Source organism: Brassica napus, chromosome C4 (genome assembly GCF_020379485.1).
Source record: "Brassica napus cultivar Da-Ae chromosome C4, Da-Ae, whole genome shotgun sequence".
NCBI classification, from domain to species: Eukaryota; Viridiplantae; Streptophyta; class Magnoliopsida; order Brassicales; family Brassicaceae; genus Brassica; species Brassica napus.
In genome coordinates, this window is record NC_063447.1 from 20,150,498 (window position 1) to 20,177,006 (window position 26,509).

Genomic DNA, 26,509 nt, shown 5'->3' on the forward strand with positions numbered 1-26,509 from the left:
TAACATGATCAAACAAATAAACACCTCATATATACGAAACACAAGTAAAACAATATATAATATAATTATAACAAATGACATAAAATTTAAGGAATAATAATTTCACCATTTTTTAAGTATGGTCAACGGTTGAAGCCTAAGTAGGGGTTATTGGTTGTTGTATTTTAATAGATTTGAAAATCTGAACTAAATCTAGTGTTATTGGTTCTATGATTTTTAAATATGTATTAAAATCATGTGTTATTGGTTTAATGATTCATAAATTCTATATCAAATCAAGTGTTATTCAATCGTACAGATTTACTAATATATTTGATTTAATAATGGATTTGAATGGATTTGTTTGGATTTTTTAGTTAAAAATACAAAGACTCAAATCCGAGGGAAAACCTCCGGATTTGCATATTTTACTTGGATTTATAAATACTATATGGATTTCTAAATCAATCAAAATATATAAACCAATAACACCTCATAAGTATAAAAGTAACCTAGAGTGTAAATATCTCTTCAAGAAATGGGCCTAATTGTACATTTGACTATTAATCTACTATTTTAGAAAGACAGAATAAAAAGGGATGCTTATGCAATATGATAGAAGTTAATGGGGTTTATTAAACAAACAGGAATTGGAATGTTACAAAGAAAAAAAAAACAGCAATTGGAAAACCAAAATCGGTCGCGAAACTCCTTTGCTTGAGTGGGCGACAGTCTCAGCGTCTATTTCCAGAAGAAAAATGGAATCAGATCGTCCTCCTCACTTCAAGGTCTTCTTCTAAACGATTTTTACCACCTTAGGTTTCTATATGTCCCTATCTCTGCATTCGATTTCGAATTGAACTGTTTCTGTATCCGATTTTGTGCGCGATTCTGAAATATTTCAACCTCTTTTCTTTTTTACGAACCTCCTGAAATGTTATAGTTTGTGGCTCTGAGTGTATTTGGTAAAGCTGGAGTCTGTACTCTGTAGGATTTCTGATTATTATTTTTTGAAAAAAATTGCAGGTAATTTTGGGATCTTCTTCGATTGCTAGACGGAGTATATTAACAGATATGGGATACCAATTCACACTAATGGTACTTTGTTGTTCCTTTGAAAATTAGTAAAAAATAAAAAGCTTCACTTTAGTTTAGATATTTGGGTGATATGATTCAAAGTTATATGTAGAGTGCTGATATTGATGAGAAGAGCATCCGTAAAGAGAAACCTGAAGAGTTGGTTTTAGCTTTAGCTGAGGCAAAGGTACTTCTACTTCATTACTCATTTTTGGTAGATAAAATGGTTATTTTGTATGCTTCATGTTTCTTGTATTTTTGTACATTCATTTGTAGGAACTCTATCATGTGTATATATATGTCTCTAAGTTCTTTATTCGCCTATCAGATAGCATTTCTTCTTCTTCATTCGATTTAATAAACGGGCTGACTTTTTTTTTTTTACCAGGCTGAAGCAATCACGCAGCGGATCCCTGATGATGTCGAGGATAAACCGACCTTACTTGTTACTTGTGACCAAGTACTCATCTATATTTAAATTTCCTTTGTTTTCCGAAACTTTACTTTGAAACTCCTCATGTAGGATGTAGCTAGCTGTTTTTGATTAACTTAGTGATTAAAAGGACTGCAAACAGCTACGGTTGTTAGTTGGTAAGGTAGTTCATAGGAGTTTACAAACTAAAGATAGGCTATTAGAGAATTTGGTGAGGACTTAAAACGGTATTACTATTTGGTGATACTGGATAGTTATTAGAGAGTTTTGAATTTACTGTTTTGAATGGTTATGAAGGTTGTCGTCTATGAAGATGCCGTCAGAGAGAAACCATCGAGTGTGGAAGAAGCAAGGGAATACATACGAAGTAAGTAAGCTCGCCTGACCTTCTTTGTTAGCTCTACGGTTCTCTCAAGGCTTAAGAGTTAAAATATGTAAACTGAAAACACAGGCTATTCTAAGGGACGCACAGCAACAGTGAGTTCTGTGGTTGTAACTAATCTCAAAACAGGATTCAGAAAAGGAGGCGTCGATAGAGTGGAGGTGCACATTTTAACTTATGTGTTTCACTAGATTTGTGAGTTTACAGTTTGTATCATCAGATGAGGATTTTCACTTCTTAACAGATCTACTTCAACGAAATATCAGAGGAGATTATTGAAAAACTGGTAATAGGTGGTTGGTGTAAGTTCAAGATTTTTCTTCTTTCTCCGTATCAATATTTGCTTCGACTAAGTTAAAGGCTGTCTTGATGCGCAGATTGAGGAAGGCATGGTGCTTAGGGTTGCTGGTGCACTCCTAATCGAGCATCCTCTAATATTGCCATGCGTCAAAGAAGTGGTTTGATTTCTTTGCCTTCTGCACTTGGACATATTTTTCAACCATAACACGACTTTACTTGGATTCGAGTCGAGAGTCTTATTCATTCATTATTCATCATCATAGAGGATAAACAAACAAACTGTACAAGAAGTTAATCATCTTATGGTTTTGTTTCTCTTGTCATTTTTATACCAACTTGGACCGTGAATTTTGAATTGTGGTGTATTGTTGTATTAGGTTGGAACAACGGATAGCGTGATGGGTCTGCCCAAACCGTTGACTGAGAAACTTCTGAAGGAAGTATTGGCAACCACTTAGGTGCCTTTAAATTGGAGAAAATGTTTGGTCTCTAAATGTTGGTGTATTCATGATCTGCAACTCGTGAGGATTACACATCAGTTATTTTGTTGTTTACTTCCTCTTTATTCCGGACCAAACCTTTAGATGGATTGGTAGTTCAGTTTTTTTTTACAGTGTGATATTAATCAAACCAATTAAAACGAATTTACTGCATGCATCCAGCTGCAGACTGTGTTCTAGGTTTTTGACGGCAAAAGTTAGGGACATCAAAATGATTTGTAATTGTAAAAGGAACGGTAAGAAATTGCAAGATATCTTGAAGATGCAAGTTTTCGTATGATTGGGGTTTAATGTATCCAAAACAGGAAGATATTGGATAATTGATTAGGCTGAGCGTATTGGTTTTGGTTTTGGTTTTTACCAATGTTTTTAAACAAGATTTTTAAAACAGGTTTGGGTTTGACTGGATTCAATCAAATTTAACTAGAGTTCAAAAATATAACTAAACCTATATTTTTTGGTCGTCATCTTTGGTAAATTTTATAAACATAACTGAATTTCGTTAATAAAGTGTTTGAAGATATAATTATGAAACAAAATTTAAATAACAATAAAATCAATATTTTAACTTTAAATATAAAATTAATACTTTAATTTTAGAAATTTATTATCTTGAGTTATAAAAACTCAAAAAATATAATAAAAGTAAGAGTTATTGTTTTTATGATTCAAAATATAAAATATTACCATACTAATGTATCATGGTAAATTATAGCCCTGGGCAAAAAAACCGGAACCGAAAAACCGAACCGGAACCGAATCAAATTATCCGAAACCGAAACCGAACCGAAACTCTCAAATATTCGAATGGTTCTTAAATTTCTATATCCGAATAACCGGAACCGAACCGGAACCGAACCGAAAACCGAACGGGTACCCGAATATCCGAAAAACAAGTATCTATTTTCTAATATAAGTAAAATGTCATCAACCCCACTCGAACATGAAGAGTGAGAACATTGTTATCACCAAACCATGTTATCTTTTATGTACTCTCTAATATTATACATATATTATATATATATATGGTATTTTTATATTAAAATTCAATAAATACTTATAAAACTAGCACTTTATTGATCCGAACTCTAGTTGGATTGACAAATATGCAAGTGTGTAACCACTGGACCACTTAGATTAACATATTAACTCATATATTTTGTATATATATATTTGATTCATTTATTAAATGGGTACCCGAAACCGAACCGAAACCGACCGAAACCGAACCGAAATCTCCTAAGTACCCATTGGGTATAAGAATGATTTATCCGATATACCCGGAACCGAATGATTCCTACCAGAAACCGAACCGAACACCCGAATGCCCACGGCTAGTAAATTACAGATACCCTAGTTTTTATCTACATGACATGAATCTATTTCCAGTTCATGATTGAATCCGGTTCGACCGACGGTTCGGTTCAGATTTAAAAATATTGGTTTTAACATAGTCGGTTTTTAAAAATGGAACCATCTGAAATTTAAATGAAATTTGGTTTGTTCATTCAAATAAAAACAAATGCTGTTATTATGATTGGAATATGGTTTAAATTTGGTAAAGTTATTAATTTTAGTTAATGTTGTTAATTATGATTGTAATATCATATTTTGATTATTTTGGTTAAATATGTTGTTTCAATTAATTTTTTAAAACCCGTAATCATTTAACAGTTCGTAAAGTAACAAAATAAAATAATTGAGAAAAAATTTCGTTTTCGTGGGTGGAAGTTGCATAACATAAAATGACATTATAGTAAAACAAAATAACATAAGTGATTATTTTTGTCGAAGTTGTTGGTCTAAACGCCCAAATGATTCTTTAGTTAAAAAATAACAATTTAAACTAATTAATGTTTTGGAAAATTTCTTTATAAACAACGGTGATGATTGGTTCGACTGTGGCTTTAAAAATTTAGCTGTAAATGTTTACCTGTAGATAAATCGACTGTAACTGTAAAGTTGTTACTGTAGACTTTTTCTGCAAAGACTTTTGCTATAGTTAAATTTGTTGTAGCTGTAAGTTGTAGGCTGTAGATATTTTAAAATAAAATATATGAAATATGTGTTGTATATATAAAATTATTATTTTATATCAATTAAAATAATTTATATTAATATTTTTTTAATAAATTATCAAAATCTATTGTAATTTAAAATGTGATATGTAAATAATATTTATATTATTTAAATATCTTAATAATTTAAAAACACTCAAATTCAAAATTAAAATATTTATAAAAGTTTTTATTATGATTATATAATTTATTTGATATTATAGATATTTTTTTATTTACAGATTCTACAGCCTATAAAAAGAAGATGCAGGGTTTTTGCCTAAAATACATAAGAAAAATTTTTGTTTTATTTTTTTATTGTAGCTTTAAAAATAAAGGTAAAGCATGATTGGTAAAACTAAATAAAAACTTGATGTAGACTTTAATTTTTAAAAGTAAGGCTACAGCAAATTGGTAAAATTTAGTGATTTAAAAATAAATAAAACTAAAATAAGGAGATAAAGTCCAACCAATCAGCCCCAACATTTTTGGTTGCCTTTTGTGGTTTGCCTTCTTCATTAATTAATAAGTATTGTAAGACCAGCATTTGATTTAATTTTGAAAATTGCTATATATAGTTGTCCGTGAGAAAAACAGGTTTCGGTGAAACAAACCAACTTTGTCCAGTGATTGACATTGACTCTTGTTTATGGTCATATCGAAAGCAACAGCATGTGGAAATTGCTTACGCCGCATCTTAAATAGAAATCTTATTTTTTGCTGAGTAACAAACATTCTAGATATTAATACCTTTTGACCGACTCTATAGTACCTGTTATAATTGTAGTCTTAATAACATGTGTAGCCAAGGAATTATTTGAAGTCTTGTTTCGCTACATAGGAATGTAACATGACAGTAGGCACTAACTTTTAGTGTCAAGTTATTGTTAGAAAGTCGGAAGAGTTTTATGCTATTATAAGAAACTCTTGCAAGTAAATCATGCTATCCTTATCATTGTATTTATCAGTGAAAATATTTTAGAAGATAAAATTTTAATTATCTCTGTTACCATACTTTGCATCTCCTTAGTAGCATGAAGTTCTTCCTCGTCGTGAAGTGATTTATTTAGATCAAAAGCATGCACCAATTTGTCATCAACATCAAGTTGATGAATTTCTTTTCTTTTTGGTGGAAGCCCTTCTTCTTCACGAAAATTATTTAGATCAAATGGATAACCCTACTTTAGCATAGACACCATGCATTTCTCTTCCATACTTTGATTTGTTTTGTCCTAAAACCTGCAAATTTTGATTAGATCTTTTAGTCATATTTACGTTTACCATGAGTAAAAGTGACTCTTGAAAGCTTTCTATAGATTTATTTAATTGAAAATAAAAAAAATATTAAAAAGGTAAGCCCTCTCTGAAAAATTTTTTTTTTTTTTTTAAAAAGGTGTCAATCTGACGTTCAACAACATAACGAGTCTACGACAGCGGCGGAGGTAGGAAAAAAGTTTACGACGATCAGTCCATAATTATTATACATTATAGGGCTTTTTGCAAAAGTGACTCAAAACTTGGAGTCAAACAGAAAACTAACCTTTTCTTTTGACTCCTTTTTTTTTTGAGATTTTAACCCCACACCTGCATTTTATCTACGAAAATGCCATTAACATTTTTTTTTTTTTTTTTCAAAAATGGCTTCTTTACTGTCTCAACCTCATCTTCTTCAAGTATTTACAATATTGCCACTGCAATGAATAGTGGCAACAAACTTGTACGAACTGTTTGGAGCTTTTATTGCCCTTTAATGCACGTAAATCTCTTTACACTCTCTCTGTTTCAATTGTTATGAACTAAAAACAACATTTCTTTCACTTTCTCTCTATATTCATCCAAAAAACTCAAGCTTTTGATTCAAAATATGGGCTATGGTTGACAGAGCCATATTTCTTTCGTTTTGACTTACGGTTGCTTTCGTTTGAGGTTCTGGGTGGTTGGAGAAGACCTTGTGTGCAAACGAAGTCATCTCACCTAGTTTAAGGTACGAATTTGAATTTTTTTTCAAGATCTGTTCGCGTAGAAGACTTACTAGTAAGTCATCTGGTCAAACGGACGACTTAAATTAAGTCGTCCAGCTTTGTTTGTTAAAAAAAAACACTCCAGACGACTTATATATACGTCGTCTACGAGAAACGGGCTAGTTTTGCATTTGACCGAATCGTGTCAGATCTTTGACTATTTCTGGACGACTTATAATTCAGTCGTCTCTGGGAAAGTTAAAATTTCAATATTTTATGAAAACTTGACGACTTACGTGTAAGTCGTCCTAGGTTAGTTTTGTAATTGAAAAATAAAACTTCATAATTTAACTTTAACCAGACGACTTAATATAAAGTCGTCCCTCCAGAAGACTTAATTTAAAGTCGTCCGGGGAAAGCAAAGTCGTCCAGAATTTTTCCCAATTTTCTGGTCAAACCTTGCTTATCCCGGACGACCTTAAATTAAGTCGTTTAGCTGGACGACTTTCATCTAAGTCGTCTGGAGAAAGTTAAATTTCAAGTTTTATTTTTCAATTACAAAACTAACCTAGGACGACTTACACGTAAGTCGTCAAGTTTTCATAAAATATTGAAATTTTAACTTTCCCAGAGACGACTGAATTATAAGTCGTCCAGAAATAGTCAAAGATCTGACACGATTCGGTCAAATGCAAAACTAGCCCGTTTCTCGTAGACGACTTATATATAAGTCGTCTGAAGTTTTTTTTTTAACAAACAAAGCCGGACGACTTAGAATTAAGTCGTCCCTTTTAATTTTCAATTGCAAAAGTGACCTCTTTAGACGACTTACCTTTAAGTCTTCTGGACGACTTAATGCTAAGTCGTCTGCGGCAATGTTTATTGAACTTCTTCATTTTCTCTATGTTTACTAATGTGTTTTATTTTGAATATTTGCAGATGATTTTTCAGTTACATGCAGTGTATGGAGAATGGTTGTTGAGAGATTTCCGTTGGGATTTTGTGGTTGATGATCTCAAAGGAGCAAGATTGTTTTTATTGAATGAAGATTCAACACATGCTGAACTTGTTGCAATGGCTCAAGAAGATTATAACCTGGACATGAGAACAGTGAGTGTGGAGATTAGCTACTCATTACCAGCAGAAATGATGATGGCTCCAGGCAGTCTTCCCATTCATGTTACAAGTGATAGACAAGTTCGAAACTTGCTGGAGATACTCAAAACCCATAGAGTATGTCTTTGTGTATCAAGCCGCAGCAAGGTCGAAACGGTTTCAGAGAAAAGGGATATTGATGAAGCTGGTGAATGGGAAAAAGATGTTGGTGATAATGATGAAGCTGGTGAATGGGAAGAAGATGTTGGTGATGATGATGAAGCTGGTGAATGGGAAGAAGATGTTGGTGATGATGATGAAGCTGATGAATGTTTTGAAGATGTTGGTGATAATGAGGAGGAGGAAAATGGGGAGGAGGATGCTGATAATTCTATTGTTGGTGAAACGGATCAGAATGGTGGGGATTACAGTCTTTATGGAAAGGTTCCAGATGAGGACGAGGAAGATGATGATAATATTTGTTTTGAAGAAATCCAAAAGACATATGCTAAGACAAATGCTATTGAAGGAGGAAAATCGAATGGTACCAGTATCTATGTCAACCAGAGTTTTGTTAGCAAGGGTGCACTGCTTTCAGAGCTGCGGTTGGCAGCAGTGAGGGGTAAGTTTTCTTTCAGATTATACAAATCAACGAAAACTCTCGTTGTGGCAACATGTCCGGTTAGCTATTGTGGATGGAAGGTCAGAGCGAGTGTCAAACATGGGACAAACACGTTTTGGGTAACAAAGTATGTGGAAAAACATTTATGCTCAGCGGGAGACCGAATCGCTCAGCGGAGACACTGTACTCCGAAGTATGTAGGTAGTCTTTTCATTGATCGTGTTGGAATCATTGATGGGATAACTCCGCAGCATATCACTGATGCAATGAGGAACATGTTTGGCATGGCGCTTGATTACACCACTTCATACAGAGCACTGTTATATGCACAAAGATTGGTGAGAGGATCAGCAGAAGAAGGGTATTCGCGTCTGGCATCATATCTCGAGCAAATCTCCATTGCAAATCCTGATTCTATCACGGCGATAGAACTTGATTCTATGAAAAGATTTAAGTATCTATTTCTCTCTTTTGGAGCTTCTATCAAAGGTTTTAAGTATCAGAGAAGGGTCATTGTGGTGGATGGAACTCACCTAAGTGGAAAGTATGGAGGAACTATGTTAGTTGCAGCCGCACAAGATGGCAATTTTCAGATATTCCCATTGGCTTTTGGGATCGTGGATGAGGAAGATATACCTTCTTGGGAATGGTTTTTCACAAAATTGGCTAGTTGTATATCTCATGACAAGCCTCTGGTGATAGTCTCCGACCGGCACAAGGCCATTAAAAGTGCGTGTGATAAGGTGTTTCCTTGGGCAACCCGAGGAATATGTTATTATCACCTTCAAGATAACATTGTCAAAAAGTTTAAAGGGAAACATCTCATGTACTTGGTGAAAGGGGCTGCTTATGCTCACACGGTTTACGATTTTGACCGGTACATGGCTGAGATACGGAGTGCAAACCCGGAACTTGCAACGTATTTGGAGAAAGCCGACGTCAGGCTATGGTCAAGGGTTTATTGTAAGGGGAACAGGTTCAACATAAAAACAAGCAACATTGCTGAATCTATTAATTCCGCACTGAAGCGAGCAAGAGGATTTCCGATTACGTTCCTGCTGGAGTTCATAAGGCAGAAGTTAGGAAAATGGTATTGGAAAAGGAGACAAGATGCTTTGAGTCTCACAACTGAACATAGCGGGGGTGTTGAATACTTGCTTGCTGTTCGAGAAGAGATAGCGGGTACGATGACGGTCGAACCAATTGATGGATGGCATTTCTTTGTCAAAGGTGGCAAAATGGACTGTGTGGTTGATTTGGAACATGCAAAGTGTGATTGTGGTGTCTATGGAGTGGAGAAAATACCTTGCTCTCATGCTATAGCTGCTGGAATACATGCTGGTTTGCATATCTCCACACTTGTATGTCCACTGTACTCAAAGAATTATCTGTATGCAGGATACTCAGAGAATATATATCCTATCGTGTCACAACATATTGAGGAACGAGAATGCTTTCCTCCAGAACTAAAGCGTGGTCGGGGGAGACCGAAGAAATCAAGATGGCAATCTTGGTTGGAGCTATCTAGGATGAGAGGACACAAACCCAGGAAGAAACACAGGGCACGGAGATGCTCAAACTGCAAGGAAACTGGCCATACGAAACCACAATGTACACAACCAGTTGACTAGTTGTCCAGACGACCTAAATTTAAGTCGTCCAGTCTTGATTACCCGTCCAGACGACTAAATTTTTAGTCGTCCAGTGTATTTTATTTTTAGACGACCTTCTACTAAGTCGTCCAGTGTATTTTATTTTTAGACGACCTTCTACTAAGTCGTCCAGTGTATTTTATTTTTAGACGACCTTCTACTATCCCTTCAAGTGTATTTTATTTTTAGACTACCTTCTACTATCCCTTCAAGTCGTCCAAACCTTCTAGACGACTTATTTGTAAGTCGTCCAGTTGGAAAACCTTCCAGACGACTTATAATAAGTCGTCCAAACCTTCTAGACGACTTATTTGTAAGTCGTCCAGTTGGAAAACCTTCCAGACGACTTATAATAAGTCGTCCAAACCTTCTAGACGACTTATTTGTAAGTCGTCCAGTTGGAAAACCTTCCAGACGACTTATTTGTAAGTCGTCCAGTTGGAAAACCTTCCAGACGACTTATTTCTTCCAGACAACTTATATCATGTTCAAATACAAAAATCATGTTAAAAAATCATGTTCAAATACAAAAATCATGTTAAAAAATCATGTTCAAATACAAAAATCATGTTAAAAAATCATGTTCAAATACAAATCTAATCATACATGCCCACGAACTTATCACCATCCACATTTTCTTTCAGATGCTGATCAACAAGCTCCTTCCATATATCCACCGCCATATTATCCCTCATTTTCTTCGCGTTGCACCTAGCAAAGTCTTTAGGGTCAAAGGAGCCCCCGAGCGCATGACATTCAATGTACTTTACAGTGTACACGCCACAATCACCATTGTTGGCCGTGGGTACACCTTTCAGCGGTCTCTCATATGTGTATGGCTCCAACCCGTATTTGACCCGCATTTCGTCGGTGGCTGCGCACTCAACAAGCAGATAAGGGACCATCTGGAGAAAAGGCTCCATTATCGCATCCCATGCGTCTGGTACACTAGATGAAGGTATGCTGTCCCAGACGACTATGTGCCTCTTAGGGATCGATATCCAAATAGCAACCCAATGCTTGTCGTCCAAGTTCACTGGCGCATAGATATCATCAATGTCCTCCCCCCACTTCTTGTTTGATTGGCAAAATGAAGGTATTGATCCGTCATAAAAATACGACGCCCCACCAGGTAGAACTCTTCCTAAACCTTTGTGATCAGGTTCCGATGTTTTGAAGAGCTGATACTGCTCTCTCCAAGACTGAGAAAAGTTGTGATCCAGGAAGCACATTCGCTCGCTCCTGAAAGCTTGTGGGTTCTCCTGATACCTCTGCCTTAGCACATTAATCCAAGCATCTATATGCTGCATATTAAATATAACAAGTTAGAAGTTACCAGACGAAGACGACTTATATTTAAGTCGTCTGGAAAGTAGTCTACTTGGACGACTTTGTAGACGACTTAAATCGTGTGCAGAAGACTTACGCAGTCTTCCAGCCATCCTCTGGCTGTCCGGAGGAAGTGGTACCACCTTGTTGGTGATGTACGTGGTTTGTCCTCGATCTTAGTTAAATAATGACTGCAAACAAAAAAGCAATCAGTTTTGGACGACTAAATCAAGCTATTATGGGTAAAGCAATCACTTACGGATCAGTTTTCAACCAATCAGCGAGTTCCTTCAACTTTTCTTTGTTTACTGGCGGAAATGGATTATAGGCTGCCACTTTATCTTTTTTTTTCTCTGCCATATAAGGAGATCTCACAGTAGGAGCAGGTTTCTTCGCTCGTTTACTCTTTGCACGCTTGTCCAATACAACCAGGCTCGGTTGTGAAACTGGATCGCTTGGCTCGGTGGAAGCGAGGCTCGGTTGTTGATCTGTGGAAGCGAGGCTCGGTTGGTGATCGGTGGAAGTGACAGCAACAATCTCTTTGGAGGTGACACCATCTGCTTTATTTACCGAGTTCGCCTCGGTTGCTGTATCCTCCGGCAACCATCTCTGCAATAAAAGTTGCACACAAGTTAACCCTGGACGACTTAAATAAAAGTTGTCTGGACGACTAGTTGACCCTGGACGACTTAAATAAAAGTTGTCTGGACGACTAGTTGACCCTGGACGACTTAAAATTAAGTCTTCCGTGGTCAACTAGTCGTCCAGACAACTTACGTTTAAGTCGTCCAGGGTCAACTAGTCGTCCAGACAACTTTTACAGTCGTCTGGACAACTAGTTAACCCTGGATTTGATACTAACATATTTGATTTGAGGAGGCTGTTTCTTTTGAGGAGGAGGCTGTTTCTTTTGAAGAGGAGGAGGCTGCTGCTGTTTCTTTTGAGGAGGAGGAGGCTGCTGTTTGGTTTGATGAGGAGGAGGCTGGTTACTAACCACGGTTTCATTGGCATGAGGGGTAGCCTGTTTGTTTCTACCCCCGGTTTCTTTGGCAAGAGGGGTAGGCTGTTTATCTTGAGGGGTAGCCTGATTGGTTAGAGGTGGAGGGGTAGCCTGATTGGTGACACCAACCTTCTTCTCCACAGCTTCCAATCTATCAGACAACTTCCTAAACTCCCTCATGCACTTATTAAACCCTTTTTTCATAGCCTCAGCTACGCCCTTGAACATAATTTCCAACTCCTCTCTGGTCACCCCTCTAGCCTCTTCTCTAGCCTCTTCTCTAGCCTCTTCAGGAGCCTCTTTACGAGCTTTCTTCCGAGGTCTTGGATTGTCTTCCTCCTCCTCCTCCTCCTCCAACACAACCATCTCTTTGGCCTTCTTCGATGGAGTCACAACCTTAGGTTTTGTATTGACCTTAGTACCAGTGACTTCCCAGCAATCCATGGTCCACTTCCACGGTCTCCGCTCATACATGACTTTAATGATGTTCTCCGCGGGCAGGTCCTCAACCTCAGAGTCCCATTTTGGCCACATTTCACTAATGTCCTTCTCAACAAAGTTGATCACGCGGGTCTGCAGTAAATAGAAGAATCGAGTTAGATATTTGAAAAAAAATACTAAATAGACGACTTAATTATAAGTCGTCTACTAAGTCGTCCAGCTGGAAGACCTTCCAGACGACTTATAATAAGTCGTCTAATAAGTCGTCCAGATGGAAGACTTTCCAGACGACTTAATTAAGTCGTCCGATAAGTCGTCCAGCTGGGAAGACTTTCCAGACGCCTTATTATAAGTCGTCTAATAAGTCGTCCAGATGGAAGACTTTCCAGACGACTAAATTAAGTCGTCCGATAAGTCGTCCAGCTGGGAAGACTTTCCAGACGACTTATTATAAGTCGTCCGATAAGTCGTCAAGCTGGACGACCTTCCAGACGACTTCCAGTCGTCTGCGCAGTCTTTTGGATTGAAGTAAATACCTGACTCAAGATAGCAGCTTTCATTGATCTGCGGCCTCTGCTGCCCTCGTAAGCCAGTATCGGTGGAGACGGACTGTCTGCTCTGGGACCACCAATACTAGCACCCAATTCCGGCATAGCTGTGTACGTCCAGACTTGAAGAACTTGTATAAACCCATCCACGGTGTAACAGCCAGCAATTTCTTTGTTCCACAAAGAGTCCATCAGCACCTTAAACGCGACTCTCCCCCATGGATAATTCTCAAACCGTTCTAAATCCATCACTAGCCTTGCCAGAGTAGATCGTGTAGCGGTTGAAAACTTTCTCCCTTCAATGAATCCAGTGAAGATGGAGAGGTACGCGAGCCGCTTGCGATCTTCCCTGGACCAATCCCCGCATCTCTTCAGTGCTGCTATTATCTGATCAGTAGTTGGCCCAGCTTCCAGATGAACTCCCAGCATCCCCCAGAAAGAAACCATCTCTGGGGTAACGTCACATTTTGGTGTCTCAAGGTCCTCGATGTACTCGCAGTTTAGACCAGTGAGGTTTTCAAACTCTAACAGTGAAAACCTCAAAGGTTCTGGACCAACGAGAGACCACATCTCATACTTCTTCTTAATGTCCAGCTTGAAACTGAGCATGTAGTGAACCAGCCTTGAAGCCCAACCAAATCCCTGCTCCTTGAACTTGATGAAAACTCCCAAACTCGACTCCTTGAGCTCTTCAAATTCGTCATCAGTAAGAGCTTTCCTAAGAGCAGTATGCAACTTGCTGTTATCCGTATGATACGAAATGCTATTGTGGGCTTCTGGCTCTTCCCCTGATGTGTATAACCTACGGGGGAGTTCTGGAATATCCATCCTTTTTGTCTGCAAAATAATCAAAGACAACAATATAAGTCCAGACGACTTAGTAGACGACTTAAATTACTTACAAGTCTTCCAGTCGCAGAAGGAGTTGGAGTACTCGTCATTGCGGTTATAGATCTGAAAAAATAAACGTGAAACGGTGAGAATGAGTAAATTGATAGAGACAACGTTTTATGTTCATCTTTTCCTCGAGATTGATGACTTAGCGGCGTTAGGGTTTACAGAGAAACGGCGCTAAGGTTTACAGAGAAGAAGCGGCGGCGCTAGGGTTTAGAAGAAGCGGCGGCGCTAGTGTTTAGAGGAAGCGGCGGTGAGAACGTTGGTGACCACGGTGGCGAGGGCGACGGTTTGTTCGGAAATAGTGGAAGCGGCGGCGCTAGGGTTTAGAGGAATCGGCGGCGCTAGGGTTTAGAGGAATCGGCGGCGCTAGGGTTAGAAGAAGCTGCGGCGACAACGGTGAGAATGAAGTGAGATAGATAGCCGACGTTGAGAACGATGGTTTGTTCGGAAATCGTGGGAATTCGAAATCGCCTTTGAGAGAGAACTGTTAGGGTTTTGAGAGAGAACTGTTAGGGTTTCTGAATTTCGCGAAAAATGAAAAAAAAAAAAAAAATCACCTTATATATTGGGTAAATAATCCGGTTAGCTTTAAAAGTACATTGGTAAACTTTAAGGTTTGGTCCGGTTTAGACGACTTATTCTGGCTGATAATGTACAACAGACGACTTAATATTTAGTCGTCTGTTTTCAGACGACAAAATATTAAGTCGTCCTAGACCCTAAAATGAACCCCTAAACTAAAATGACTAGATTAACTAACTAACCACGTTATAAAATCAAATTATACTTAAATAGTGTTTACTATACACAGAAATGAACACGCATAAGTAATTTTAAAAATTTTCAAAAACGGTTTTAATGCTTTCCAAAATCTAACCCTAAGAACACATACAATACTACAACATATGTTGATGAAACATAAACTAAAGAATATCATGACTCACTACTTTCACTCATCTATGCTGAAAACAATTGAAATTTGTTATATCTTAATTTATACCTCCTAAGACATATGTTAATTACATAATTCCCATTTTTCACTTATCAAAATATTTTTTACAAAATTTTTAAATTATGTTTAAGACTAACTGTCCAGACGACTTTCAGTTAAGTCGTCTGGACGACTTATTTTCAAGTCGTCTAAACAGACGACTTGCGAGGGGTAGAAACGTAAAAAAAATTCCGTTTTTTTGTTTGGTCACAAGGGGATAGTTGTAATTTCAATAACATTTTAGGTTACTTTTGCGTTTGACCCAAGTTGGGGTATTGTTTTGGGTTTGACTCCAAGTTTTGAGTCACACTTGGCAATTCTCCCTACATTATAGGGTCAATTAAAAAAAATTGTAGGGGTCAATTACCAAAAATATGCAGTATTTTCCAGCTTTTTACAGAAAAATACACGTAAATGTTTTAAAAATCAGAAATCCACCAGGGTCAATTGACCCCCTTGCCAACGCACTGGCTCCACCACTGGTCTACGAAACTCAGTTAATAATAACTATAAAATGACGTCTTGAATTTTATCACATCCTATTTGGTAAATTTGATATGAGGTTAGAATTAGCATTTTCTTAAAACAATTGTATTGATTTCCGAGAACCAAAATTTTATGTAACAAGCAAAAAGTGTCACAATAACACTCTTGTAAAACTGAATGGGTACTCTTTTTCAAACATCAACTAGTGTTGAATCCGCACATCCGTGTGGATATATGTTTACTTTTAAAATATTATTTATATCAATTTTTCATTTCTGCATATAATGTTATTTTAAAATTTTATATTTATTTTTGATGAAATTGTATTAATCATATTATTTTTGATGAACTTGTACTAATTTTAAAAAAATTATATTTATGTGAATAAACTTAGTTAATTTATTTTGTGTATTATATATCAATTTGGTATTTTTTTTTTACTACAAAAATCTAACATAAAATGATACAACTAATAAATTATTATTTATTTTGTTATATATAAAAAATTAATATGATAATTTAAAAAATAATTAGCCTATACTATTTAATTTTATCCCTTTCAAAATTAATTACCTAAAAATTTACGTAAAATCTGGTCTAGATTAAATATAGTAAGAAAATGAACAATAAATGTATAATAGAAATGTATTTGGCTTCTGTTGGAAATGTTATTGTTTAGATCTATATTTTTTTTTTTTTTTGAAAATATCTCATATGAGTAAATTTATAAAATTTTGTTAAAATTCTAGATAGTGGTCTAACACAAGAATTTTTATGGTAGATAAAAATAGTGACTCTATTTTATTTAATCGTATTTTTATTTAATCGTATTTTTCTTTATTTAAAATAGGTCTGGATAAAAAATCCATTACCCGAATTCTGAACTAAATTCAAATAAAAACTTGATCCGTACCGATTCAAAATATAATACCAGAGTGGGTCTTGTAGGGTGGTAGAAAACATATATAAACTCGAAGTATTATTATCTGAAAAATGTGTAATCTAAACAACAAAAGTCCAAATTAATCACAAATATAAATATTTGATACATAAATATGTACTTCAAATATTTAATTATATATTTATTTTCAATGATATTAAAAATAAGTATTTAAAATTTAAATAAGTACCTTAAATATCCAATTGTATATAAATAAGTATTTATTTCTTATTTTTGCCTTCTAAATTTTGGATTTAACTTACGATATATCCAAACCAAAACCAATATAACCCAAATCCGAACGATATAAAGTTACTTTATGGATTTTAGCATATGATACAAATTAGAACCAAACTGATGTGTTATATCCGAACCCGATCCTTATTTACAAATTTTCCAGAAGGAGACCTATGATGTGATATAAATTAGAAACAAAATTTCAAATAAGGATAACTGAACGAATCCTAACTCAAAATGTGGTTTATGTTTTGTTCAGTTAGTTTTATACTTGATAAATATTTTACATGTTTGTTGGAATAACCTGTAAAACTATACTCATAAAAATATCAATAATAACATGTTCCATCATATCATTAAATATTAATAGTGGCTAACAATTAATATTTATTTTATCGAATATATATATTTGATTAACTATATGTTATTCAATCCGTCTTTAAATCACAATATTATTTTTATTATCATATAAATTAACTATATGTCATTCAATCCTACCATACTTGGTAAATATATTGAATTATTTTTAATATTCTAATTTAAATATGTATATTAATATAAAATTATTTATTAGTCTATATATCTTAATTTAATATTTTGTTTTAATAAACTGAAGTATGTTGTAAAATTCATGAATATATGTTATTATTTAAATTTATAATGTATAAAATTGTTAATAAATGGATTTAGTTACTTTATATTTATTAATTGGTGTAGTAATTTAATTATGAATATAAATAATATAGTAATGTTATTTCTTGTTCTATAAATAAAAAATTAATTAATATTCGTTTATAATTATAGTTAATATTGATTATGAAATTTATTATTTAAAATTAAATATTAAAAATGTATATATACATTTTAAATAACAAAGATATTAAAATATATTATTAAAATGCTATCTTAGAAAAAAAGATATTTAAGAATATCTCTTTAGATATTTTATTTTGAAAATGTTAAAATAATAGGCGAGATATGATATCTATTTAATAATATCTAAGGTAATTGTAGAAAGAAAATAGAAATTTAAATAAATGTTATGGTACAACCTAGATTATTTGCAAGTAGATAAAAAGTTTTTCTGTTTTAATAGTATTGATTATTGGAATGTTTATTTTTAATCTCTAACTGAACTTGTATTAGCTATCTATTAGAGTTACTGGGGGCATGCGCGGGGGCCGGATACATTGTTTGATGAGTTGTGTAGTGTTGTGTATGGGTTGCTGTCGTTTTTTTTTTAACTTTTGATTTTCTGTGTTGTTTATTATGGTGATGAATGGAACATCGGAAATCACACAGTTTGATTAAGGTGATATAAGAATGACCGGCGAATTCATATGTGTTGATATTTTATTATCTTATCTTCGTAATGATTTGATGGACATTAACATTATTAGCGCTTCCTTGTTCAAAAGCTGAAGTTTAAGGGATTGGTTAGTGTTTACTTAGGTAGTTGTTAGTATATAAATCAAATAGCGTAAGAAAAAATGTATAAAATTCGGATTTAAAAATTTAACAATTTATACGAACAATAAATTAATTTTTTTATTTTATCCAAAATTAGCTTCAAAAATATAGAATTGTAGTATACTATTTTTTAATTAAATTAATAACTCTAGAAATTTATAAAATTATATAGTTACAAAATTATTTATTTTTATAGTTTTTAGTGGACTTTGTTGAAAATGATTTGTGGTAGACAAAAAAGTCAAGCTGAAATGAAGCCATGGATTACAATATGATGTGGACAATGAGTGAAGACGTTATTAGTCACATATTCTAAACAGAAGGTTACATATTTTTAAGTATATATACTGAAATAACTTTTCATGATCAAGAATCAAATTAGAAAACCTATGAATTCGCCATGTCTAAAATAAAAAACGATTTGGTTCAAAGCTAAGAATATGGTAATGAATTAATGAGTTGGTGTGAGGGTCATGATGTTCATACCTTCTCATCTTAAAGTAAGAGGATGATACCCATGATGTTACGTGAATCTCAGAAACAGAGATGACGACCACTAATCTCCTTTGAAAATTGGCAAGGGCGAATATCGTCAAAAGTAGCATATGCCATCAACCACAGCTGGGTCAGAAATAGCATCACCGCATCGGTAATCATTTTAGAACAGAGAGATAATAAAATCAACGTGGAGATGGACAGAATGAGACAACCAGATGTTGGTATCTCTTTTGGGGGCTCATTTTTTATAGTGGTTCATCTGATTTTGGTTATGATCGCTTGAGATTTTGACGTAATCAGTATATAAGAAATCAAGAGAGATGGGAGACGATGAGTGGAGTGAAAAAAAAGCATATTGAGAAGACAACAAACAACTATAAAGACTAAGTGGTAAACCAAAATAGAAAAGGGTATTGTTTCAAACGTTTAAAAAAAAAGACAGGTCAGGCATAAGTTTGCAGAAACTCTAAAAACTGACGACAACTAACAATTTACACTTGACAACAACAGACCGGCAAACACTCAGCATGAAACACTTCAGTCTTGATGAAGAAAACTGAAGGAGACATCACAAGTTTCCAAGGATGGATCCTACTTGCCCCCAAGAGATGGGAACTGAGCAGTATCTCCAATGGCAGGCGCAGCTTCACTACGGTAACCATCAAATCCACCACCAGAAGCACCTTCCCCGTCACGACCACCACGTCCCCTTCCACGACCTCCTCCTCGGTAGTAGTTCTCACCCTCACCTGGTTTCAAAAACTCGTTGATGTTAACAGCCTGTAAACCACAGAACACATCCATAATCGAATCCACCACCAGAAGCACCTTCCCCGTCACGACCACCACGTCCCCTTCCACGACCACCACGACCACCACGTCCCCTTCCACGACCACCACGACCTCCTCCTCAGTAGTAGTTCTCACCCTCATCTGGTTTCAAACACTCGTTGATTTTAACAGCCTGTAAACCACAGAACACATCCATAAGCAAACTTATTGACTTCTACAAACTCTTTCATTCAGACAACAATCTAAACCTTCTTAGCCTTGTCTTCTTTGTCATCTTTGTGTTTTTCCTTATCAGAACCCTGGGAGATAGATCAAATGCAAGGTTCAGAACCGGTTAAGAGTGTTTCTAGTCGACAAGACAGGGAGGTAATATGTCTTACCAACTTGATGAAGATTTCATCGAGACTTCTTCTTGTTTGAGAGTTTTTGCATTGATTCAAACACTTTAGTATCAACTTTCCTTTCAGAGTTGTTCTGAGGCTGAAGGGCTTTTCTCTTCTCCTCAAGTATTTTTCTCATACTCATCCAGAGTCATTTCCTACCAAACCACAAGCCAATAAGCATTGAATGATAATAAAGAAAAAAGCCGAGACAAGAGTAAGTTCAGTTTCATGTCCTAATCTAGCAACCTAACATCTCTCTTCACTCATCTGATTACCTTATCTTCAGACTCTTTCTGCTCCTCCACTTCAGCAGTGTTCTCCTTGTTAGCATCAGCAGCAACCTCATCACCAGCAGGCTTCTCAGTCTCAACACCAGCAACTTCTTCAGTCTCCCTAAAATAGACACCAGAGCTTCTTTTTTAATCCAATTTCACAATCACTACTATGAGATAAAACATCAGAAAATGCTTACACAACAACAACTTCTTCTCCTGGTGTTCCCCAATTTCCACGACCAGCTTCTTCGCTTTTGATGTCACCCCTTCACAAAACTTAAAGATTAACCTTCAAAGATTAATGCAACAACAACGACAAAAATTGAATGAGGTTAGGACAGACTCTCTGCCAGTTCCACTATGACGCTCGAATGTCCTTCGAGGAAGTTCCCTGTCACCAGCTTCACCACCAAAATTTACTATTGAAATAAATCGATTGAGATTCAATAAACAATTAGATTTAGTTTTGTGTATCGGCTTCAGGATAGATCTCCATCACAGGCACATCAGTTTTGTGTATCGGCTTCAGGATAGATCTCCATCACAGGCTCACCGAGGAAGACCCCGCCGGTTCCGCCGCCGCCGCCTAAGCTATAAAAAAAATCAAAAATTAGATCCGAAACCAAAAAAAACTCAGATTCGGACAAGAACTAACGTACAAATTCAATAGCAGCATCGATCTTAGCCTTAGATCGCTTGGTAGAGCGTAGAGATGATGAAGACACGGTTCAGGGGATGAAGAAGAAGAACAGAAACGCTTGGAAGTGAAGAGCTACGTCTCGTCTCAACCATTGGTAATGGCTTTACATTTCAGTAGAATTTTATGGAAAGCACTAAAAAATTGCTTTGGATATTTGGCTCTGCATAGCATTTTCACAGTTGTAGGTTATTTCGAGAGCTGTTGTTTCAAAAAAAAGTTAAAGCTTGATTGCTCTGAATTTGGTGCTCTAGAAATAAATATGGTTGTGGACAGCACCTACAGCAACTACCAATCACCCCCATATCTCAGGAAATCTAAAATATCAGAGAGACTTTATGTAAACGTGAGACCCACAAACATAAATGAGTTGCTGACGTGTCACCTCGGAAAAGACTCAACTGGCTCATTATATTATAGACTAGGGTCGGTCCGCCCGTCCTACGGGCGGAATATACTTTTCTTGTGATTTATGTTATTAGTTTTTGTATGATTTTGTGGTTTGTATTTTAAGTCTGTATTTGCAAGTGATGTTTAATGATTTATGTCTTCTAGAAAATTTTAAGTAAGGAGAGATTATATGTGATAAGATATATTTTGCTTGTTTACAATAGTTGTTTCTAAATTAAAAGTTGTGGCATTGATATGATGTGTAGGCTTCAAATAGTTTTCATGTTGTTTTTTAAAACAAAAACTTAATCTCATATTCGGTGTGTTATTTGTGGTTTGTAATATTTTGGATTCGGAAGGATTAGATTGTGGACAATTGTTTTTGTGTATGTTATAAGAGTAATTACTTTTCATAATGAAATCATAGTCTTTCAACATTTCAAACCGCGCGGGAGTTTGTTCAAATTTTCAATTTAATTGTGTTTGCATTTTATTTGAATATATATATATATGAATTGATTATAAAAATAAGATAGTATAGAAATTTAAAACCATTTTTTTACTTTTTTGTATTAAATTTGAAATGTTAGAACTCATAGTTTGTTGTGGGTTTTATTATTTGAAATTATAGATTTAATGATATGAGTTAGAAATTAACTAATTGTTCATTTTGATCTTCTTCTTTTTTGATCATTTAGGTTTTACATAAACCATCTTTTTTGTTTATTTCAAAATTATTTTTATCGGGCCAACTAAGTTTGTAGTTTGCAATCTTTGTTTAATATACATACAATTTTTTTCAAAAAAAAGTTCAACCAATGATTTAAACATGTTATTTTTCATATACAATTTGATAGCCGTATAATGTATATAACTATATTGTATTTTTTATGTTAAGATTTGAAAGTAGGATTATAATTACTTTGATGTTTTTACGTATGTATGTTAGGGCGTAGATGGTTTATTATTTTTTAGATCATGTACGTTATGTAGGGGTGGTTGTGTATTGTTTTAAGAGTTCGGACCATATAGAATACTCTATAGTTTTGGTGAGGTTTCTGTGGGTTTCTTGGTTGAATGTAATAGATTATGCGTATACATATGGGTTGGTTAAATTAGGATTTCTTTATGTTGGGCTTGGAAGTATGTGGTAATGAGTATGATTTTTTCGTCCAAAAATTCAAGGTCTTCGTTTGTTACTTTACGGATACAATAATCAATATAAGATATTTTGATTTTTAGTTTCCATCTAATAATTTAATTTTTGTTCAGCTTAAAATATATTGGCTTTCATTATTTATATTTTGTTAATTTTATCAGAAATCATATGATTCATCTTACCATTTAAAAGATTGTCATGAATATGTAATTGTTTTACATTTAAAAAAGTTGGTTCCACCTGTATTATGATAATAAGCAAAATGAAATTTCTAAAACACAAAAATTATGAATTAGTTTTTGTTAAAACTTATCGGAGTTTCTCGGTAATGTATGTGAACAGTTACCGTCTAATTTTATTTTGATTTTTAATTATTTTCTGAGAAACTTCGTTAATTGTTATATTAGATATATAAAAAAATAATTCACAATTGTATTTCATAGTTGATTTATTCATTAAACGATCTTTTCCTTAACTTCTTTTATTTTCTTCTTCATTTCCTTCTTACTCTTCTCCTGCAATCTTTTTTCTTCAATTTCTCCAAGTCTTTCCTTTAACTTCTTCAAAATCTCTCTTTATACTTTGATCTTTCCTTGATTTCTTTTATTTTTTTCCTTCGTTAATCATATATTATTTCCTTACAAATCCAGTATCTACATTAACTCATGAGATCTCCACCTTTCTTTTCTTTGGTACGTTTCTCTTCTTTCGCCTTTTTTATTCTTTTTATTGTGTCAATCGTTCAGCTTGATGCTTTCATCTCCTTGTTTCAGATCTGACTTTTTGGGAGAAGATAACCGAACTTATGATGCTTACATTCACTATCTTTGCTATTGAACACCATTGTTTCTTCCAAAGCCACCGCCTTTGCCATTTTCCATCACCGCCGTAGGCTCGTAGCTCCTTCCACCGACAGGCCGTAGGCTTGTAGCTCCTTCCACCTCTTTCTTGTAATGTAAAAACCCAAGTATGAAGAATAAGTAAAAAGCAACGTAAGGGACAGATGTCGACACCATATGAGGCAGCCGGAGACGCAGCGGCGAAGCCGGAGACGCAGCGGCAGATGAGCCATCTGCATATGGAGTAGATCTGATTCATCGTCCATCGAAGCCTCTTCTCCTCCTCTGCTTATGAACACAGCCGTTTCCACGTTCTTCGTTGCAGCCGTAGGGTTCGATGAGCCCAAGATGTTAAAGTTTAATGAAACGCTGCAGTTTTCCTATTGGACACGTGTCAAAACGCCATAAAATGATTTTCCTATGTGGCATCCTATGTGTCTCTCTAAGGAGAGAGCAAACATGATTTTATATAAATAGATTTGTATGCTTTGCAGAGGAAACTCGAGGTTAAATAAGTGAAGCTTTATTTCTGACAAATATGTTTTGAGGGTGATTCTACGCTTACAGAGTTACAGAAGAATGATTTGCGATTGAATAATTATATTGAGATAGTATTCTCTGAAGTCTGAAACTTAAGAAGAGTATAGCAAAAGTATTCTCTAGGAACAAATGTGGAGTTTACAAGCCACCATTTCAGCTTTTTTCTTTACTTCCACATTGAGAAAATGGCTTCTTAGCAATTATCCATCCGGGTAACACACAAACAGTTAGTTGGTCCCGGATTGCAGGGCCGATCGCTCGCTACACCAGCGTGCACTGATTTTTGCGTAAAGTATATTGATTACTACTAAATTTGAACATTCTTTGCTCTCTCTTTGGTCCAAAATAGGAAAAATGACAGGAATCACTAGCGCATCCACCATGACTTACTTCAAGAAGGACCGGACCGTACCACATCTAAGTGTACAATTACACCGATGGATCATACAGGTCAACTGTACAAAAATAGTTTGTACTTTTGGTTGCCAACGTTAGCTCAGGACCGCCGTCCAAGACTGGTGGTCTCAGTCGATCCAAGGTCTGAAGCGTTCCATGGCGAGAATTTTTGTGTGCCTCCTTATTCTTAACTTACATTCGGGCATTGTGGCACTAAATCAATTAAAACTTGACATAGCCCGGACATAACAATTGGGATAGGAAGTCATAAACAGATTTAAATCAAAAGAGCAAAATACAATAGTCTTAAACGTAGCTTTTAAGTTGATATAACCCAGTGATTTCATCTCACGAGGTTCTCGTGCATAAAATCTAAAAGCCACAGCCAATTTGCAAATGATTCATATAAAAATGATCCAACGAAAATCCAACTAACACGATTTAAAACGATTCCAGCGTTAGACACAAAAGCCTTACATTTCCATTGGAGCCACGTCTTGGTCACCTAAACCATCAGCACCACCACCCTGTTCTGCTGGTGCAGCAACTTCGGCCTCACCTTCCTCTTCCTCTGGTACTTTCTCAAATGTGTCAATCATTTTCTGTATAGCTTCTTGGTCCAAGAAGTGGAATGGCTCACCGACTCCTAGTACAGATACGGTGCAGAGAGAACTCTTGAGTGTTTCTCCTTGGAGTGTCTCCCTAACAGCCAAGATAGCATCTTTGATCAGATCTTCTCTTGAAGAATCCGCAAAGCTCTCAAACCTGCGTTCCAGATAGGTCTTGGCGGCTTGTGAACGAGATCCAATAGCAAAAGCTTGATACTCAAAGTAGTTTCCACTAGGGCAGTTGTAGTAAAGGTGGGCTCCAGACTCATCCAATCCACCTACCAACAAACCCACGCCATAGGGCCGTTTCCATGATCGTTGGGTACAGACCTGTCTCCATCAAGACAACAAAACACAGTTATTCCTATTACCAGCTTAAGCAAACCGCAACAAATCAGTTTGGTTATACATGATGTGAAAAGCATTTATGCAGTGGTAAACACAACAGCAAATTTAAAAGACCATATGCTAAAGGTGCAGCAAAAGTGAAATGCAGCACATAATTACAAACAACATATAGCAGCAGTAATGACCAACAAAGAGGTTATTGGGGTGAGAATGAACTCCAAGCTTGGTTTTGAATAGCAAATGAGATACTGGATGCAAAGCAAATACTTATCTTCATTTATTTAATCAAACCCCAATCAATTAATGACAGACCACAGAAAAATGTAAAGTAAATATATATTAGGTAAGCCTTTGTATCCAAGATCATGCAAAATTTCAACTCAATCAAAGGAGGTCTTAAAGCTTTTAGTTCAATCCAAGAAGCTAATGAGTGAAACTTAGCTGACACAAAATTGAGATTGCTTTCAGAAATCCCCAAATCTGAGACTAACCTGGGCCTTATCAGCGAGATGAACGACGAGACGACCAACGGGAAGTGGAGACTCATAGGTGAAGGAGTGATTGATTGATTCCGATCTCATATAACGGGAGAGAACACGTCCATCGGCTGTGAGTCCAGCTATTGCGACGCCTATGTGGTCATCCACTTTGAAGATCTTCTTCTGGTGAGAAGAGAGCTCAGATTGGGCTTTGTTGACGCATGCGAGGACGACATGGGAGCTAGATCTCAGTCCAATTGCGGCGGAGCCTTGCTTCACTGCTTCCATGGCGTATTCTACTTGGAAGAGACGACCTGTTGGGCTCCATGTCGTCACATCTGTGTCGTACTGATTCCTGAACATCTTCTTCTTTGATCTTGCTTCGTCGATCGCAAAGGGTTTATAGAAACGAGAGAGCAGTCAGTAGAAACTTTTCTTTTCCTTCAAGCCTTGGAACATGGATCCTCTTTTTTTTCTCTCTCTCTTTCTTCTAACTAAAACAAAATGGGCTTAAATCACTTTGATGGGCTTACTTTTTATGTTAGTCTTAATATTGGCTTCATTGGATATGATTTTAGGAAATCTACAAGATTCTTCGCTTCCTTGATTTATATAAATATATAAAATATAGTTTCGAATTATATATTTTAAAATTCGAACTTTTTATAATTTTTTTTCCAATTTTTTTTTATCTTTTTCAATTTATTT

General features: G+C 35.5%; 2 protein-coding genes and 1 long non-coding RNA gene across 4 annotated transcripts; 2 read left to right on the plus strand and 1 right to left on the minus strand.

Moving 5' to 3' along the window:
* The first annotated feature begins 599 nt into the window (after window positions 1–599).
* Window positions 600–2,815, plus strand: LOC106371025 (7-methyl-GTP pyrophosphatase-like). 2 transcript variants are annotated; one of them, XR_002657609.2, is made up of 9 exons: window positions 600–767; window positions 1,006–1,077; window positions 1,169–1,243; window positions 1,445–1,516; window positions 1,787–1,856; window positions 1,941–2,032; window positions 2,116–2,173; window positions 2,249–2,329; window positions 2,549–2,815. XR_002657609.2 is itself a non-coding variant. In XM_013811043.3 (9 exons), the coding sequence occupies exons 1-9, from the start codon at window positions 738–740 to the stop codon at window positions 2,627–2,629; spliced, it is 615 nt and encodes a 204-aa protein (XP_013666497.2). In that variant the 5' UTR covers window positions 600–737; the 3' UTR covers window positions 2,630–2,815. The 2 variants fall into 2 exon arrangements, 1 of the variants encoding a protein (XP_013666497.2); XM_013811043.3 differs by having other exon boundaries at window positions 2,116–2,157.
* An 18,253-nt stretch (window positions 2,816–21,068) lies between these two features.
* On the plus strand, window positions 21,069–23,916 carry LOC125585296. The gene is made up of 2 exons (XR_007322213.1): window positions 21,069–23,283; window positions 23,365–23,916. It is a non-coding gene; the product is annotated as an uncharacterized LOC125585296 (long non-coding RNA).
* A 708-nt stretch (window positions 23,917–24,624) lies between these two features.
* Window positions 24,625–26,297, minus strand: LOC106396601 (proteasome subunit alpha type-1-A-like). The gene is made up of 2 exons (XM_013837038.2): window positions 25,814–26,297; window positions 24,625–25,304 (listed from the first exon to the last, which is right to left on the minus strand). Exons 1-2 carry the CDS (start codon window positions 26,162–26,164, stop codon window positions 24,840–24,842), a joined length of 816 nt encoding a protein of 271 aa, XP_013692492.2. The 5' UTR covers window positions 26,165–26,297; the 3' UTR covers window positions 24,625–24,839.
* Window positions 26,298–26,509: the final 212 nt, after the last annotated feature.